Raw genomic sequence first — 17,686 nt, 5'->3', positions numbered from 1 at the left:
AAACCTTTGCTCTCGCCTGAAGCTTGATTCTTGAACTGTGAGCCCAAGAGTGAGATATTTGTTTTACCAATTTATAGAAGTACGAAGTTGTTTTGCCATTTTTTTTTAAATTGTAGGAGTGCAAAAACAGAACAATAGATTTCCTTGATTTGAACGCTTTTTTGAACATTACATATCTAATCTGACCAAACAATACAAAGCCTTGCTTGTGAAATGAGATTTATAAGTTTTTAGCTTAACATATGTACTGGGTGCTCATTTGCTATTTTAAAAAATGAATTTTAACAAAGATGACCAAGTAATTGGTTTTTGAAAATCATCCCTAGCTACCACTGCTCTGCTGGGAAATGACACAAAACTAATTCTGGGCTTAATGCTGTTCTCACTTGCACCAGTAACTCCACAGAAATTAATAGGTCGGATCCTTCTCCCTCTCCTGAGTATAGTGGCTTTGTACTGGTGAGGCAGTGCCAAGTAGTTAGAAAACTACCCTAAAGACGCAGCTGGTGAGGTCCCTTGTATAGGGAATCCTCGTACAGTATAAAGCCAGTGTAGCATAGATGCCTTGGTGGTGGTGGGACAGGTGCTGACGGGGCCTAGACTGGGTGGACTGGAGTGTGCTCTGTTACAGCTGCTTATCATTAGCCATTATAAGCCGATGTGAATTAAAGCAACCCTTAGGCCACCAGCCAGCCAGCCTGCCTCATAATCATGGGGCAGAAATGTAGTTTAGCACCAGATTTTTAGAAGTATTTAGGCACCTAAATTTAGTATTTAGAAGGAGATAGGTGCCCAGTGGGATTTTCAAAAGTCACTAAGTGCCTAATCCCCACGGAAGCACCTAGGTGTTTCTGAAATCCCACTAGGTGCCTATCTGCAGCTTTAGGCAGATAAAATCTGATCCTTAAAGCCATCTTTGCTACATCAAGCTCTCCGTAGGCATGGCAAAGGATTTAGCCCCAAGCAGTTACACTTGAGTAAAGCTGCTGAAAGCATCAGGCCCTGAGCTGCTAGTTTATCAAGTATAATAATAATATGTGGTTTGACTATGGTTTAAATACAATACAGAGATATTGTAAGAAACCTTACATTAGGTCAAAATAATGTTTGTTTTTAAAAGTGCCTGAATATAGTTTTCAACACTCAACTATCAGTTCCCAAGAAACAGTTTCAATCTATTATAGTCTGTAAATAATTAATAAATATGCATTTACATAGTAGATAATAAAGGCTCCAAAGGAGTGTAAATGATACAGAAAATTGTCTCCACTGAGTGACACATTTACAAAGGAGATCAAATTCAAGGATATGCATTAGTTTGCTGTAGCTGAATGCATTTCTATGCCTGTAAACTGTTCTCAAAACACTATGGCATATAATGTCATCATTTAAAGTCACACACCTGTGGCATGGAGCACTGGATTTAGCAGACTCCAATGGGACAACGTGAAGAGTGCTGTGTACATGATTTCTTTTAAACAGCTCCTTCTGACATATGCTCTTAGGCTCAATTAAATGACTTAAATTTTCAAAAAATGGATATTTTAGCATAGATCACATGGACCAGCAAAATAATGCAGCCTATGCCAGCTGATTGACCAGGACCTAAGAAGCCTGTCACCACTGTAAAACAGCAAGTGGCAGGATCTCTTGATTCTTGTAGTGCATGGGCTCACAGGAAATGTGGGTTAACATACATTGGAAAGTGGCAGCACTATTGGTTTGAATAGAGCTGTTTAAAATTAGTTTTATGTACTTTTTTTTTAGCTGAGCATTTGTTCCCTTCTTCTTTTTGTTTAAACCCCCCCCCCTCAGACAGGAAAAATCTGAGCGTAGGTAAATTCTGGGTGTACAGACTATCTTTGGCCTTGTCTACATTCTGAACTGTGAAAAGTGCAAGAAACCACCCAAAGTTAGTTTCCATAGAACTCTGCATGCCACAGAGTCTGCAAATATTTAGTTTTTTTACCTCTGACTTGTTCATTCAGCCCTTAGCTAGTATAGTACCAGAAACACAGTAGCATCATTGAGAATAACAGTAGTGTCCAAAAACTCAAAACCAAGATGGAGCTAGCCTTTGAATGTGAATGATAGGTCAGAATTCAACAACTCAGCACTGTTAGCCCAACTTCAAGTAACATTTTCGCTATGGTTGTATTGTTCTCCTAAAAAAAGAAAATGGATACAGCATCAAAGGTTCTTCAACTTTTTGCTTGATATAACACTTTACCTGCTGTAGACATGTATTTTATAATTCTGCTTTCACACAAGTGTAAATCAAAAGTAACTTCATTTAAAACACTGGTATAAAACTGGTGTGACAGGAGAATCAGGCCCCAAAGGTAATGTATATATTAATTAACTGCTGTGATATTCCATAGATCAGTGTCTTGTTTGCTGAAGCTTGCTGATGTTGTGGTAGAAAATACATTAAAAGACAAATATAATTCTCTTCCTCCATTGAAGCCATTGTCAAAATTCCCCCAATTTTTCAAGGGAGCAGGCGTGAGCCCTTGTTTCCATCTGTTTAGGCTGGATGGTCCTGTGGTTAAAACACAGGTTTGGGAGCTGGGAGATCTGAGGTCTGTTCCTGTCTTTTCTACAGCCTTCCTGTGTGACAATGAATCATGTCTTGCTAACCATCAGCTTCTTAATCTGTAAAGGGAGGGGAGGGGTGTAATAATATTGCCTTTCCTCTCAGGTGAGGTATAATTCACTAATATTGGTTAGGTATTTTGAGATCCCTGGGTGGAAGCTGTTATAATAGTACAAAATGTTTATTGTTGTGGATTTTTTTCAACTGTACAGGAGTCTCCAAATTACCAGATGTTTTAAAAACATTGGAAAATGCAGTTATTTAAAGGGAAAAACTCCACCTGAGGCTGTACTCATATATGCTAGGAAGGCTTTCCAGTATTAGCTTCTAAATTTTAGAAGATTTTCCTAAGATAAATTATTAACTACATAAATTGCTTCCTGTTCCATGCAAATCAGCCCACTTTTCAATTAAAATGTATTTTTTGCATCTTTGAGTTATCAAAAGGACTAGTCCTGCATATGATGAAAATAGTCATTTTATCTTGTTCACAGCATGATTGCTCTTCACTGTAAAAGGTTGTGTAAATGAAAATTGTTCATAACTTCTCAAGCCAATTTGCCCATTTTAGATTTCTGAAATCAAGAAAAGTTGCATAATTAAGAGTTTGGGCAGCAATTTGTTAGACAAAGTCTAGAGACTAAATTGAAAGAGAATAATGAATATTAATACTATACTATGCAATTAAAATGAAATATCCAGGAATTGTATCCTTTTTGATTAAAAACATGACATGTACTAATGCTACAATATACATATCATTGACAAATAACCAGTTAACATGCTTGGGTCATTACAAATGGATTTGGTTTCATTCTGAATTGTAGCGTGATTACAGAATAGAAGCATATGGTTTCATAGAATTTGTTTTTAATGTTAGTTGATTTCGCTAAGCTGAAGTTGTACATGTTCTTTCTTGGCAATTTTGGCAAATTAAATAAAACATCTTAAAACATGCTTTGCTAACTGGTGGTTGTTCCTGATGTGTCCTTTTCAACAGATGAGATGCTGTGGCTGCCTGCTGGAGATTGTATATTATCATCATTATCATGGAGCATGCCTCATTTTTCTCCTTTTGATTACTATTTCCCTTTCTGTTTTACCCCCAAAGTAAAGCATGTAACTGAAACAGTTATTTGCAACATTTTATATGATCTTTTGAAATATGCTGCCCTAAAGTTTAATGGTGATTATGCAGCTTTCTTGGAATCGCTAGAGCTTCCAAGGGCATGGAGTGACCTCCTTAGGTCCTGATGCTCCCCTCACATGTAAAAACTTGAGTGAGGGAGAAAATAAGGCTAAAAGAGCCACATGTTGGAGTTTTGCTCTTCCCCCCCAAGGAGGAGGTGTGTGCAGCCTTGAAGTGGGGCAGGAGCACAACAGCCAAGCATCACAGAATATAGGGATGGCGTGTAGACCCCGAGTCTCCTTTCTGGAGTTTCCCTCTCAACTTGGGATCTTTGTTGCAATTGGCTACTTCCCTTATATCTGTGCACATTATCCCTTTCAGGCAGGGCCAGAAGCTGCAAAGGAAAGTAATTTACTCTTGCATGGATTTCTTTTCTTGAAGGGAGCATGCAATGAAGAGGGGCTGTTGCCTGATAATATTCCCTTCCCGCTCGTTTTCTGGGACTCTTGATGTTGTTCTATGCAGCTGTTATAGCCATGTTGTCCCAGCATATTAGAGAGACAAGGGGGGGACTGATAATTGCTTTTATTGGACCAACTTCTATCAGAGAGAGAGAGATGCACACAAGCTTTTGAGCTTACACAGAGCTCTTCTTCGAGTTTGGGAAACTAACTCAAAGTGTCACTGCTTAGTAGAAGCAGTTAACACACATTTCAAGGGACCATTCACCTTGGTGGCATATAGAGGCTGGAACTGTGCCAGAAAGACCCAGGAGGGAATTTCCCCCCAGGACAGACACAGAATAGGGCCATTAATGGAGTCCCAGTAGAGGACACCACTACAATGTTTCTGGACTGTAGGTCAGACTTTGGGAGGCTGCTGTAAAAAATTAAATGACCCCTGGAGTTGCTCTATTTTTATGCTGTGTTATTTTTTCAGCCCATGTAGTGGTGTAGCATATATCTCCTTATGTAAATCTGTGGTACTAAACAACTGACTAGTCTTATTCATGACTTGCTTCAAGATCTCAACCTGTCCTATCTACCAGCTCCTAGAAATCATGCTTGATCTATTGATTAGGGACTCCTATTTGCTATCAAGCCCAGTCTCCAGTTATCAACCACCTTCAAAATGGCCAGTTTTCCTAGAGTTAAGGGATAGCTCTTAATTTCCTTGCTTTTAAGTATGGATGCTAGGCCCTTCGCCCAAAATTTTCAAAAGTCAGGTGACTAAAACTCTGCACACCTCTTTGAAAATAGAAGCGGCACTGGTATTGTAACGTACTGGTTTTGGATTTCGTATATCAGCTGTTCCAGGGTAAATTAGAGTAGTTCTAGTTTAAAACTATTTTACTCTCTAATGATCCCTTATGGTGAGGTCAGGCCTACGTTTGGAACATTTTGTCATAGTGAGCTCAGAAGAGGAAGAGATTTGAAAGCTGGTGGACATGGTTGCTTGTTGCAAAGTACTTTAAAATACAGCTCAAATGTTTTCTTGTCTCTGAAGTCCTAGTATCTAACTGTTCCACAAAGCAGCCAAAGCCGCTTCAGATTTCTGAAGTGAAATAATTAACTGCATTCCATGGAGGAAACAATGGGTATCACTATGGACACACACTGCTTTCAGAGCAATGGGTATCATTGATCAACCCTGATGTTGGCTGTGGAGATGTCACAAGCTGCTCTTTGAGAAGCCTTCCTTGTTAAAAAGCTGGAAATGAAAGGGGACACCTTGCTGACATTTTGAAAACTTTGCCCGTAAATCAAATTGTTGCTTTCCTGAGTGCAGTGCAGATGGATTGGTTGATTCACCAGAGTGCTTTACAAAATTGGTCTGAGAGGCACAAACCTTTAGATGTCTAGTTACCTTTTCCTAACTAGTATCTGCATCAGGCAAAAACAATTTAAACACTGTGAATAGTAAGTTGGTATTCTCTTCCCAGTTCGTATATTTTTATGATATCTATAAAGGAAATCAATAAACATAAGGTTTGCAGATGCACTAACTAGTATAAAGAAAGAATGCACTATATGCCGCCATAGTTGAGAAATTATTTGTAACAAAATCCAAGGAAAACAGAAAAGAAAAATAGAAAAATTTTGCATGTACAAATAACCATTTTTATGTCATTAATGTTGGTTGTTTTGTTTCCATGGGTCATTAATGCAATTGTATTCAAACTGTAGGAATAGCATATGCAGTTTATGTGCACACACACATTGCAGGCAAGTGCATGCCTACAGTTCTGCAAACGTCCTTATATTTCCAAGTTCGATTAACAATTATGCTTCATTTCAGTGGCAGATTGTGGCAGAGGCCCATTTGTGGTTCACTACTCCATATCCAGCAACTCTTGTCAGTCCTTGCATGCTCTTTACACCTCACACATTGGTGTCATGATATTTATTTAAAAGGTGATATGTAATATCATTTAAAATCTAACACCACACTGGTCATTAATGACACTAAGAAATGTTTGTAACAGCTTGGTAGGTGAAATTATGGATACTCTGACATTATGTCCTGAAGATTGTAAACAGACAAAGGTGACAAACCAGGTTTCTTCCATATGAAGGGGAAAGAAAATATGGTGGCAGCTGCCCATACAGGAAAGGGGGGTCTGGTTGGCTGCCTTCGTGTCAGCCAGTGGCTAACCTTCCTGCAGCTGTATAGGGGAGAAAGGTGTGACCCTAAGAGCATCCCAGTGCCAGAGGCTCACTGTTATCAGGTAACAAGTTTCAGCTGGTCTGATGGGTTCAGTGTACCTCAATTCACTATGGTTATAATCTGTATCATTGGAAAACCAATAACTCGTTAACCATTCATATTCTTGCATGATGTATGCCCAGGGTGTACAAAAACTTATGACTATACTAGAATTATATTTTTAAAATGTATTTGACAAGCAAGGCAAAGGCACAGTCTGTCTTGGACAAGGTCTCATGTGTATTTGAGTCTTTGACCACCCAGTTTTCAGGCAACAACAATGAAAATCCATTTTTACATATTAGGTAAACAATTCAACCCAAGTGGGAGAGGAGACAAAAGCATGAGAGAGAAGCTTAGTCTGACTTACTTTTCAAAGAATACGTTGCAAAGGTTTACTATAAAGTTGGGGGGCAGCTGAGGGACCTGAACTTAAAGTGATAGGCAGTTGAATCAACTGATTGTATGCAATATTACTGCATTATAGAAGTGTATATAATGAGGTCTTTTTTTGAAAGCCAATAACACACCGGTGATTAACACTATAAGGAAATAACACAGTGCTGGTATGCTTTAAGGTCTGTGGCCAAACAGGGAGAAACAGGTTTCCTCCCTGTCACAGGGTCCACTCACCATGAGCAGTACCTCCTGCTGGCTGTTCTGGGGATTAGCTCTGCCAGCTTGCATTGTCTCCAGGGAGGTCTTCTCCCATTTTGTCTTACCCTGCTCACTCCTGGGTCTGCAGCTTCCTCTCTGTGGCTTGGCACTCCGGTCAGGTCACTAAAGTCCTTCCCTTCCAGGGAAATTCAGTCTTTCCAGACCTGCTGGCCGGCACCTACAACACCCTTGCCACTCTCCAGTGGCTGGTAGGTGAGCCCAGGCCCACCCTCTACTCTGGGTTCCAGTCCAGGGACCCTCAGCTCAGCAGTTGAGGGCTTTCCTCTTTGCTCACTGTTTCTTCCCTGGACTGCTTCTTAACACGCTTGGTTCCCCTTCCCTCCTTCCATCTCTCACACCACAACCCATCTCCCTTTTCCCAGGGAGTGACTGCTGCCTGTTTTTCTGAAGCCTTCCCCAGCTGCCCCTACTACAGCCAGCTACCTGGCTTTGCACAGGTGATCCTGTTTCTAATTAGTTGCCTCCAGCCTAAAGCTCCCCTGCTTGCAGTCTAATCTAGTGCTTGCTAGGATAGTGTGGGGAGTTCACTCCTGTACACTCCCAGACAGGAGATAAAGTAGCTCTTTACCTATCTCCTATGTAAATTAAGAATTGTGGAAACAAAACAATGGAAGTCTCATTTACATACAGGGTGATAGGACACCCTCATCCTGCCTCTTGAAACAAAAGTTATTGACCTTTGGAAGATACAAGCAAAGAAAAAAGCCATCTTTGACATCCCTTGCTACATAGACACAAGGGAACAGCTCTTGTAAGCTGAGAAAGATGGGCCCTTCAACCAAGGCAGGGGTTTTTGAAGTCCCTGAAAGCTGAATATAGGTAAGAAACCATCTTGAACAAAGTCTGTATTTTGCTAGATTAAATTCTTGTCTTCTAGATATGTTTTCACTTTTATTTGCATGTAACCCTTTCTAACTTTATTCCTTTTACTGGGCATAATCATTTACCTCATTATGTCTTCTTAATGCACTTGTATTATTTTAACTGTAAACCAACTCTCAATGCTGGAGTTTGAATGTAAGGGTGTATTCACACCAGCTGAGTTAATAAGCTATGATACGCTTTTGTGTCTTCAGAGGAATAAATGAACCCTATTATTTCCCTGAGCTGTCCTGGAGAATGCTAGACGCTATAGAGCACACCATTTTGGGGACGTTTGGAACGGGACATGTGTTGGGGTCACCTTGCTGGTTAGAAGCCAGAGTGGGGCTGTGAAGGTGTAGAGAGGCTGCTGGGGTCAGAGTGGCTGAACCTGAGGGGCTGTATCTAGCACACAAACATTTCAGCATGTGACTTGCTGGCTGGTTGTGAGCATCCCAGGCTGGGAGCTACAGTAGCAAAGCATTGTAAGGCACCCAGGGTTGCAGGACAAGTGTTGACACAACCCCTCACTGGGCTGGATTGCAACCTGAACCCGTTTCAGAGTAGCAGCCGCGTTAGCCTGTATTTGTAAAAAGAAAAGGAGGACTTGTGGCACCTTAGAGACTAACACATTTATTTGAGCATAAGCTTTTGTGAGCTACAGCTCACTTCATTGGATGCATTCAGTGGAAAATACAGTGGGGAGATTTATATACATAGAGAACATGAAACAATGGGTGTTACCATACACACTGTAACCCGGTGACAGATATTTAATAAAATATCCCCCATTTCCCTTATGTAGTTGCTTGACTTTGTAATTGATGATTTATACATACTGGGCCATGTTCACCTTTTAGTGAACAACATAGGCTCCATAGAAGTCATTGCACTACAGCAATGTGTCCTGCTATGTTTAATAAAGTTGTAACTTTCATAGTCTCATAGGAGTACTCATTTGAGGGAAGGAAGGTTGACAGAGTAACCTAATCCTTTGAAAAGTGAGTGCCTGTGCTCATAATATGTCTATGTCTTTATCCTCAGCACCCCTCTGAAAGGTACTTTTATACCTATTCTTCAAATAGTTTCTCTGGGCCTTAGTTCTCTAAGGTCCAGATTTGTAAAAGTGTTTAGGTATTGCTCTGCTCATCGTTGTAAGGCACTCAGTAGCTTAATGGGGGGGAAGGATCCGAATTTACATTGCACTCCCCACCGGTATTTGGCCCAAACCAGGGAAGCTAATGATCCCACTGGCAGACCAAATTTGGTGATGAATCCTGGTCACGTGTCACCTGCGGCCTGTTGCACGTATGCTAAGGAGAAGTGGCCTAATCCTCACTGAGTCCGTGGGACTCCTGAGGGCTTAAGTCACTTTTGAAAATGGGAGTTAGCCATGGGAATCACTTTGGCCTTGCAACACTGAGCAGAACAAAGGTCCACATTGTTAAAGATATTTAGGCAAACTGTATTGTCCAAGGTCACCCAGGAAGACTGTGGTGGAGCAGGAGTTGTCTTTCAAGTTGCAGGCTAGTGTCCCAGCCACTGGATCATATGTCCAGGGATATATTAAACCTGGAGGATTTGGTTGTTAAGACTTAGGTGCCTTGAATTCTGTAGTAATGGGTGTGACAGGACTGTAAAGCATAAACCTGAATTATGTTTAATCTTGATTCCATTGGTTTCACCTGTAATCGTTTCTTGGGGGATAAATATCCTAACCTTTGACTCATACTGATTAATACAAGGTCTTGGTTACTAAAGTTCAACTCCGTATTTGTATGAAGGATGAGACCCTTGCCATTGCATGTATCACTGAAACCTGACTAGACAATATTGCAGAATTTGTTTTGGCACAGTTGGTGCTAACCATATATATGGTGCAGCTTATATCTAAGGGAAGACAGGCAACAAGGTGGTGGTAATATGCTGTTTGCGTCCATCCCAGAGTTCAGATAGTCTCCTGTCCCAAAGCTGGGCTGAATAGTTTGTTCACTTTGTTAGTCCCAGGATGGAATGATGATGGGATTGGTTTTGATATATTAATAAGCCGTCAAGAACACTATCCCCGATAATGTCACGGCTAACCTGGTGGCTGAACTTTGTGACTTTGTCCTTACCCATAACTACTTCACATTTGGGGACAATGTATACCTTCAGATCAGCGGCACTGCTATGGGTACCCGCATGGCCCCACAGTATGCCAACATTTTTATGGCTGATTTAGAACAACGCTTCCTCAGCTCTCGTCCCCTAAAGCCCCTACTCTACTTGCGCTATATTGATGACATCTTCATCATCTGGACCCATGGAAAAGAAGCCCTTGAGGAATTCCACCATGATTTCAACAATTTCCATCCCACCACCAACCTCAGCCTGGTCCAGTCCACACAAGAGATCCACTTCCTGGACACTACAGTGCTAATAAACAATGGTCACATAAACACCACCCTATACCGGAAACCTACTGACCGCTATTCCTACCTGCATGCCTCCAGCTTTCACCCTGACCACACCACACGATCCATCGTCTACAGCCAAGCTCTGCGATACAACCGCATTTGCTCCAACCCCTCAGACAGAGACAAACACCTACAAGATCTCTGTCAAGCTTTCTTACAACTACAATACCCACCTGCAGAAGTAAAGAAACAGATTGATAGAGCCAGAAGAGTTCCCAGAAGTTACCTACTACAGGACAGGCCTAACAAAGAAAATAACAGAACGCCACTAGCCGTCACCTTCAGCCCCCAACTAAAACCCCTCCAACGCATTATTAAGGATCTACAACCTATCCTAAAGGATGACCCAACACTCTCACAAATCTTGGGAGACAGGCCAGTCCTTGCCTACAGACAGCCCCGCAACCTGAAGCAAATACTCACCAACAACCACATACCACACAACAGAACCACTAACCCAGGAACTTATCCTTGCAACAAAGCCCGTTGCCAACTGTGCCCACATATCTATTCAGGGGACACCATCACAGGGCCTAATAACATCAGCCACACTATCAGAGGCTCGTTCACCTGCACATCCACCAATGTGATATATGCCATCATGTGCCAGCAATGCCCCTCTGCCATGTACATTGGTCAAACTGGACAGTCTCTACGTAAAAGAATAAATGGACACAAATCAGATGTCAAGAATTATAACATTCATAAACCAGTCGGAGAACACTTCAATCTCTCTGGTCACGCGATCACAGACATGAAGGTCGCTATCTTAAAACAAAAAAACTTCAAATCCAGACTCCAGCGAGAAACTGCTGAATTGGAATTCATTTGCAAATTGGATACTATTAATTTAGGCTTAAATAGAGACTTGGAGTGGCTAAGTCATTATGCAAGGTAGCCTGTTTCCTCTTGTTTTTTCCTACCCCCCCCCCCAGATGTTCTGGTTTAACTTGGATTTTAACTTGAAGAGTGGTCAGTTTGGATGAGCTATTACCAGCAGGAGAGTGAGTTTGTGTGTGTATGGGGGTGGGGGGGATGTGAGAACCTGGATTTATGCAGGAAATAGCCCAGCTTAATTGTCATGCACATTGTGTAAAGAGTTGTCACTTTGGATGGGCTATCACCAGCAGGAGAGTGAATTTGTGTGGGGGGGTGGAGGGTGAGAAAACCTGGATTTGTGCTGGAAATCACTTTAGATAAGCTATTACCAGCAGGACAGTGGGGTGGGGATAGGTATTGTTTCATATTCTCTGTGTATATATAAAGCCTGCTGCAGTTTCCACGATATGCATCTGAAGAAGTGAGCTGTAGCTCACGAAAGCTTATGCTCTAATAAATTGGTTAGTCTCTAAGGTGCCACAAGTCCTCCTTTTCTTTTTGCGAATACAGACTAACACGGCTATTACTCTGAAACCTGTCATTAATTACCTTGTTGCACTCTAAAGTCCCGCCTTGAGCTGCTGTAAATATTGGTTAATACCGCCATCTAGTGGACATGCACCAAGATTAAAAAAATCTCTTATTTCCTACAAGAAGTCATATAATTCTAGATAATCATGTTTCCTTCTTGCTTCCTTCCTTGTGCTCTTCTTGGATTCACAGTAAGCAACTCTATGCACTTATTGTAGCTATTCTCTTGGCCTTCAATCTCCCTACCATTGTTGCTTCTGTTTTTGCTTGTGAAATGACATTCCTTTTGAACACCGTTTTCAATTAACAGTTAGTCCTCTCAGGTGCACCAGGACATCTATTGCTCTGAAAATGCTACATACCTCTAAACAACAATAAAATCTATTATGGCCCCGGCAATACAAAACCCAATCAAACACAAAAAGTCATAAAACATGAACTTAATCAAATAATTTATTAAGAAAAAAATTACCTTTGTAGTTATATGTGAGAAGCTCTGTTTTACTAACATTTAATTAACTGAGCCTTGCAGTTACCTGAGGTAGATTGGGACACAGGCAGAGATCATGGCCAAAATCTTCAGTTAATGGCCTCTAGTTTTGGGTGCCCAGCTTTAGACAAATATGGCCTGACTTTCAGATGCTGAGCAGTCACAACTCCCATTGACTTCTAATGCAACTGCAGGTGTGCAGATATTAGGAGACTGAAGCTGAAGGAAGGAAGAGGAAGGCACTCAACATTCGAGATCCACTTTTGAAAATAGAAAAGGAGTACTTGTGGCACCTTAGGGACTAACAAATTTATTTGAGCATAAGCTTTCGTGAGCTACAGCTCATTTCATCGGATGCATTTTTTTCCCACTGAATGCATTCAATGAAGTGAGCTGTAGCTCACGAAAGCTTATGCTCAAATAAATTTTAGTCTCTAAGGTGCCACAAGTACTCCTTTTTCTTTTTGCGAATACAGACTAACACGGCTGCTACTCTGAAACTTTTGAAAATGTGGCTGTGACTTGACCAAGAACAAATAGGAAGTCTGTGGCAGAGTTAGGAATAAAATTGAGGTCTCCTGACTCAGTTCTATGCTTTAATTACAAGACCATCCTTCCTCTGCTGCAATGTAACTCTCAAACTGGCCTGGTCTACAATAAGCTTTTTCTTAAGTCTCCCACCATTGTAGTCAGTCGTGTGTGGCATGATGAAAGTGTGAGAGAGAAGTGCATTCTTTAGTCAAGCAGTACAAGTCCTCCGTGTAAGTGCAGCTCTGAAAGTATATCTTTTGTTTTGCCAAAACAATCTCAGGTCCTAAGACCTGTGGTCTGCGGTACAGCTGCATGGTCAACAATGCCTATAGTAAATTCATTTCTTCCTTTTGATAAAACTCATTTATATTTTTCTGAGGCAATAGCAGCTTCTGTAGCCAGGGACCCATGAATCATTTTCATCTAAACTGCAGTCAGGGTAATATATTTAGTTCAATAATATCCTCTTTTTCCATTGTCCCATTCACTACATCATGTTGTTTTTTAAAATGATTTTTGGAAAATATGATCTATTGTTTATAGATTACATCTGTTCTGTGCTCTACCACTACAAATCTAATGATTCAAAACAGCTAGAACAAAGTAGTCATAGATTTATTTTCTTCTCCCTCCCCTTATGGATAACATTATGCTCCACACTATATGAAAGATGTATTTTGAGCGCAGATGGAACGCAATACTGAAATTAGTATAAAAGAACCTGTCCCATGTTAGATCCAAGAGGACTGGCTTTTCAGGAAAAGAAAAACCTGCTATTATAAGTCATCTAGGAATTGACCAAATTCCTAGGCTTTAGGACAGTGGTTCCCAAACCAGGGGTGCCGCTTGTTCAGGGAAAGCCCCTGGCGGGCCAGGCCAGTTTGTTTACCTGCCGCATCCGCAGGTTCAGCCAATCGTAGCTCCTGGTGGCTGTGGTTTGCCGCTCCAGGCCAATAGGGGCTGTGGGAAGTGGCGGCCAGCACGTCCCTCGGCCCACACCACTTCCTGCAGCTCTCATTGGCCGAGAACAGTGAACCTCAGCCACTGGGAGCTGCAATTGGCCGAACCTGCGGATGCAGCAGGTAAACAAACCAGCCTGGCCCACCAGGAGATTTCTCTGAACGAGTGGTGCCCCTAATTTGGGAACCACTGCTTTACGGTAATCACTGTGGAAAATGGGGTGCTGTCTTCCTTCTAATGCAAACCCACATCTACCTGCACCCTGAAATCCTTACATTGCTGTCTGTTGGTCCTAGGCCCATGAACCAGTTAGTGAGAAATGGGTCATGCTGGGGAACAAGACAGGCTAGGATGGAAGGAGGTGATGATGATATTTTTGTGGGGAGTTAGATAAGCTCAGCTATTGCATCATATTGTACATCAGAGAGACACTGGGGAAAAGTTTCTTGTTCTTAGTATGTATTTTAATATATTTTGGGGAACTGCATGGTATCTTAAAATTATTGTGCTTTCTCTGTCATAAGAACATACGATTTTACCATGCTGGGTCACTGGACTAGTATCCTGCCTCCAGCAGTGTTAAATTCCTGATATTTCTGAGGAAGGCAATATCCATCCCCTTTGTCTTCAATAATATACCTCGTCAATTTTGTAAAGCTGTAACCAGGTGATCAAGATCAGCTCTCATCCTGAAACATAAGCAAGATGTCACTTTTTCTTTTTTTCTCACTGCTATTAGGGTAAACCAAACATATATTAATATTCAAGTTATCTTATAAAGATTAATACCCCAAAAGAAGTATTGTGTATTTGACACGTTCAGTATTGGACAAATAAAGTACAAAAAGCCAAGTAGAGAATATATACTGTAAATTTCTAACTTGGCAATATAACTGAATAGCATATAATCAGTAAAATAATATATCACACAGAGTCCATTACAGAGCTGTAAGGTAACATAATGATAGAACAGCTAACTGAAATAATCCTTATGATGATGTAGGTGTCTGTTTTTTCAGATTCTGTCTTGTCTTTATGCCTTGAACTTTTTCATCTTTTAGTGCCTTCAAAAGCTTATCTAGAAAGGAATGGAACAGAACATTAATTTGTCTCTACTACTTAAAAATGTAAATACAAAATATTTTCATAAAAGAACTCTCACTTTCATGTGAAATTCAGTAAACCACTACAACTCACTGAAGATAATCATATACTAAAGTGGAAAAAGGTATCCACTATTTTGACACACACAATCCATTAATTTGCTCTTAGGTAAAGTAATTGAATTAAAGTTACATGTTACAGCTTCTTTTAGATATTTTAGAGGTTTTGTATCTTATAGATTTAAATTTTCTTTTTAATTTTTGTGTGACTTTAGATCTCCTGAAAGACTTCAGATTTTCCTGCTAATGTGATTCTGCTTGGGGGAAGAGATGAGAATCTTCATGTCCAATCAATGATTGGCTTCTCTGCTGAGACTGCCAAAAATGGTATCAGCCATGTTTCTGTGTTGTTCCTTTCCTGTGGACATTTTGCTCACTTGGAACTGAAATGAAAACGCCAAAGGCATTTCACCACTAGCCTTCAACATCAGGTCACTACTGACCTATGCTGGTTTCAGTAGTGATCTGCTGAGTGCTTCTATATCCCAGTACCAGTGCTAGGGCCTGTTCAGCTCTTCATGCCCAAATACATTTGTTAGTCTCTAAGGTGCCATAAGGACGACTTGTTGTTTTTTGCTGATCCAGACTAACACTACTACCCCTCTGAAACCTGTAAGAGCAAGGTAACTTTCCTTCCATCTGTCCCTCTACATTCAATAAAGGGAAATGCCATTTTTCACAGGAGGGAAAAAAGCCACCATTTTGTTTCTACCTCTACTCCGTTTTTCTGGCCAGCATGAGCATTTTCAGAGGTGGGAGCAATCCTGAGCACCTCTCAAACCATCTAAGGCTGTGAGGCTGGGAAGTTGCATGCAGTCTGTTCACAAGGTGCTGGCCTGATTAAGGACATAAGGGTAGCCCGTAGGGAGACAGCTCCTTTAAGGGCACGGATGCAGAGATGTGCCTGTCCAGGGATCGAGATACGAATACTCCTGCCCAAAGAATGGGGCGGAAGGTCCAGGCCCCTGCCCTGGGGGGTCCTCATGTGGGGACTAAGGGAGTGAGTGAGGGGTGCTTAGGGCTGGGGACGGTGCCCATGCCTCAGCTAGTGGGCAGGGACCGCTGCAGCCCAGGACCCGCCCTGATCCAGAGGATTTGGGCGGGGCACTGGGGGCCAGGCCCGGCGGGGGCCTGTGCTCGTGCTCTGGGCAGCAGGCGAGGGTAGCTTGTGGGTGGCTTAGCGGGCCCGGGCCGGGGGTAGCAGCCCCGCTCCGGGCCGGCCCTGCCCGCACACGCACACTGCTGCGGGTCGGAGCCGTCCCCGGTCAGCGCCAGCAGCTCCAGCTCCTTGAGGCGGATGCCCAGCTCGCAGATCTCCCCGTCCGGCGGCGGCGGCTGCTGCCCGGGGCCTCGCGGGGCGGCGCCGCTGTCGGCCGCGGGGCAGAAGAAGCGCAGCGGCTCGTAGCGGATGGGGGCCAGCCCGGCCGGCCAGGGGCGCGGGCAGCTGCGGGCGGCGGCAGGAGGGGGGCCCAGGCCGGGAGGGGGCCGCTGGGGCCCGGCCGCGCCCCCCCGCAGGGGCACGAAGAGCTTCCGCCAGAGGCCGCAGTCCGCCAGCGGGGCGGCGCTGGGCGCGGCGCGGTCGTAGAGGGACGGGAAGTACAGGGGCCGCGGCGCCCGCTGCTGCGGCTGCTGGCTCATGGCGCCGCCGACCCCGGCCAACCGCCGCTGCCCTGGCGACGGTGGAACGGCGGTGGAGCCTGGGGGGCGGGAGGGGGGGGAAGGGGAGAGTGGGGCGGATGGGGGCAAGGGGGAGGGGCAGAGTAGCTGAGGGCGATGGGGTGGGAGTCGGGTTGCCAACTCTCCTGGAGACTCCCGGCCACTCCTGGAATCACCTCGTGATGAAATCTCCAGGAATGCGTCCAACCAGAATTGGCCACGCTCGGTGGGAGGCCTAGGGGGAAGGGGCACCAGGTGGTGGGGCAGGGGGTGAGGGCACCAGCCGGGAAGAGGGATTCAGGGGTGGGGGCAACTGTGGGGAGAAAGGTTTCAGAGTAACAGCCGTGTTAGTCTGTATTCGCAAAAAGAAAAGGAGGACTTGTGGCACCTTAGAGACTAACCAATTTATTTGAGCATAAGCTTTCGTGAGCTACAGCTCACTTCTTCAGATGCATATCGTGGAAACTGCAGCAGGCTTTATATATACACAGAGAATATGAAACAATACCTATTCCCACCCCACTGTCCTGCTGGTAATAGCTTATCTAAAGTGATTTCCAGCACAAATCCAGGTTTTCTCACCCTCCACCCCCCCACACAAATTCACTCTCCTGCTGGTGATAGCCCATCCAAAGTGATAACTCTTTACACAATGTGCATGACAATTAAGCTGGGCTATTTCCTGCATAAATCCAGGTTCTCACATCCCCCCCACCCCCATACACACACAAACTCACTCTCCTGCTGGTAATAGCTCATCCAAACTGACCACTCTTCAAGTTAAAATCCAAGTTAAACCAGAACATCTAGGGGGGGGGGGGTAGGAAAAAACAAGAGGAAACAGGCTACCTTGCATAATGACTTAGCCACTCCAAGTCTCTATTTAAGCCTAAATTAATAGTATCCAATTTGCAAATGAATTCCAATTCAGCAGTTTCTCGCTGGAGTCTGGATTTGAAGTTTTTTTGTTTTAAGATAGCGACCTTCATGTCTGTGATCGCGTGACCAGAGAGATTGAAGTGTTCTCCGACTGGTTTATGAATGTTA

General features: G+C 43.1%; 1 protein-coding gene across 1 annotated transcript; it reads right to left on the bottom strand.

Annotated features, from left to right (window-relative positions):
• Positions 1 to 14,260: 14,260 nt before the first annotated feature.
• Positions 14,261 to 16,658, bottom strand: C6H11orf91 (chromosome 6 C11orf91 homolog). Its single transcript, XM_073350643.2, has 2 exons — positions 16,222 to 16,658; positions 14,261 to 14,898 (listed from the first exon to the last, which is right to left on the bottom strand). Exons 1-2 carry the CDS (start codon positions 16,619 to 16,621, stop codon positions 14,810 to 14,812), a joined length of 489 nt encoding a protein of 162 aa, XP_073206744.2. The 5' UTR covers positions 16,622 to 16,658; the 3' UTR covers positions 14,261 to 14,809.
• Positions 16,659 to 17,686: the final 1,028 nt, after the last annotated feature.

This window comes from Lepidochelys kempii, chromosome 6, assembly GCF_965140285.1.
Source record: "Lepidochelys kempii isolate rLepKem1 chromosome 6, rLepKem1.hap1, whole genome shotgun sequence".
Lineage (NCBI taxonomy): Eukaryota > Metazoa > Chordata > Testudines > Cheloniidae > Lepidochelys > Lepidochelys kempii.
This window is presented reverse-complemented; position numbering and strand designations above follow the sequence as displayed.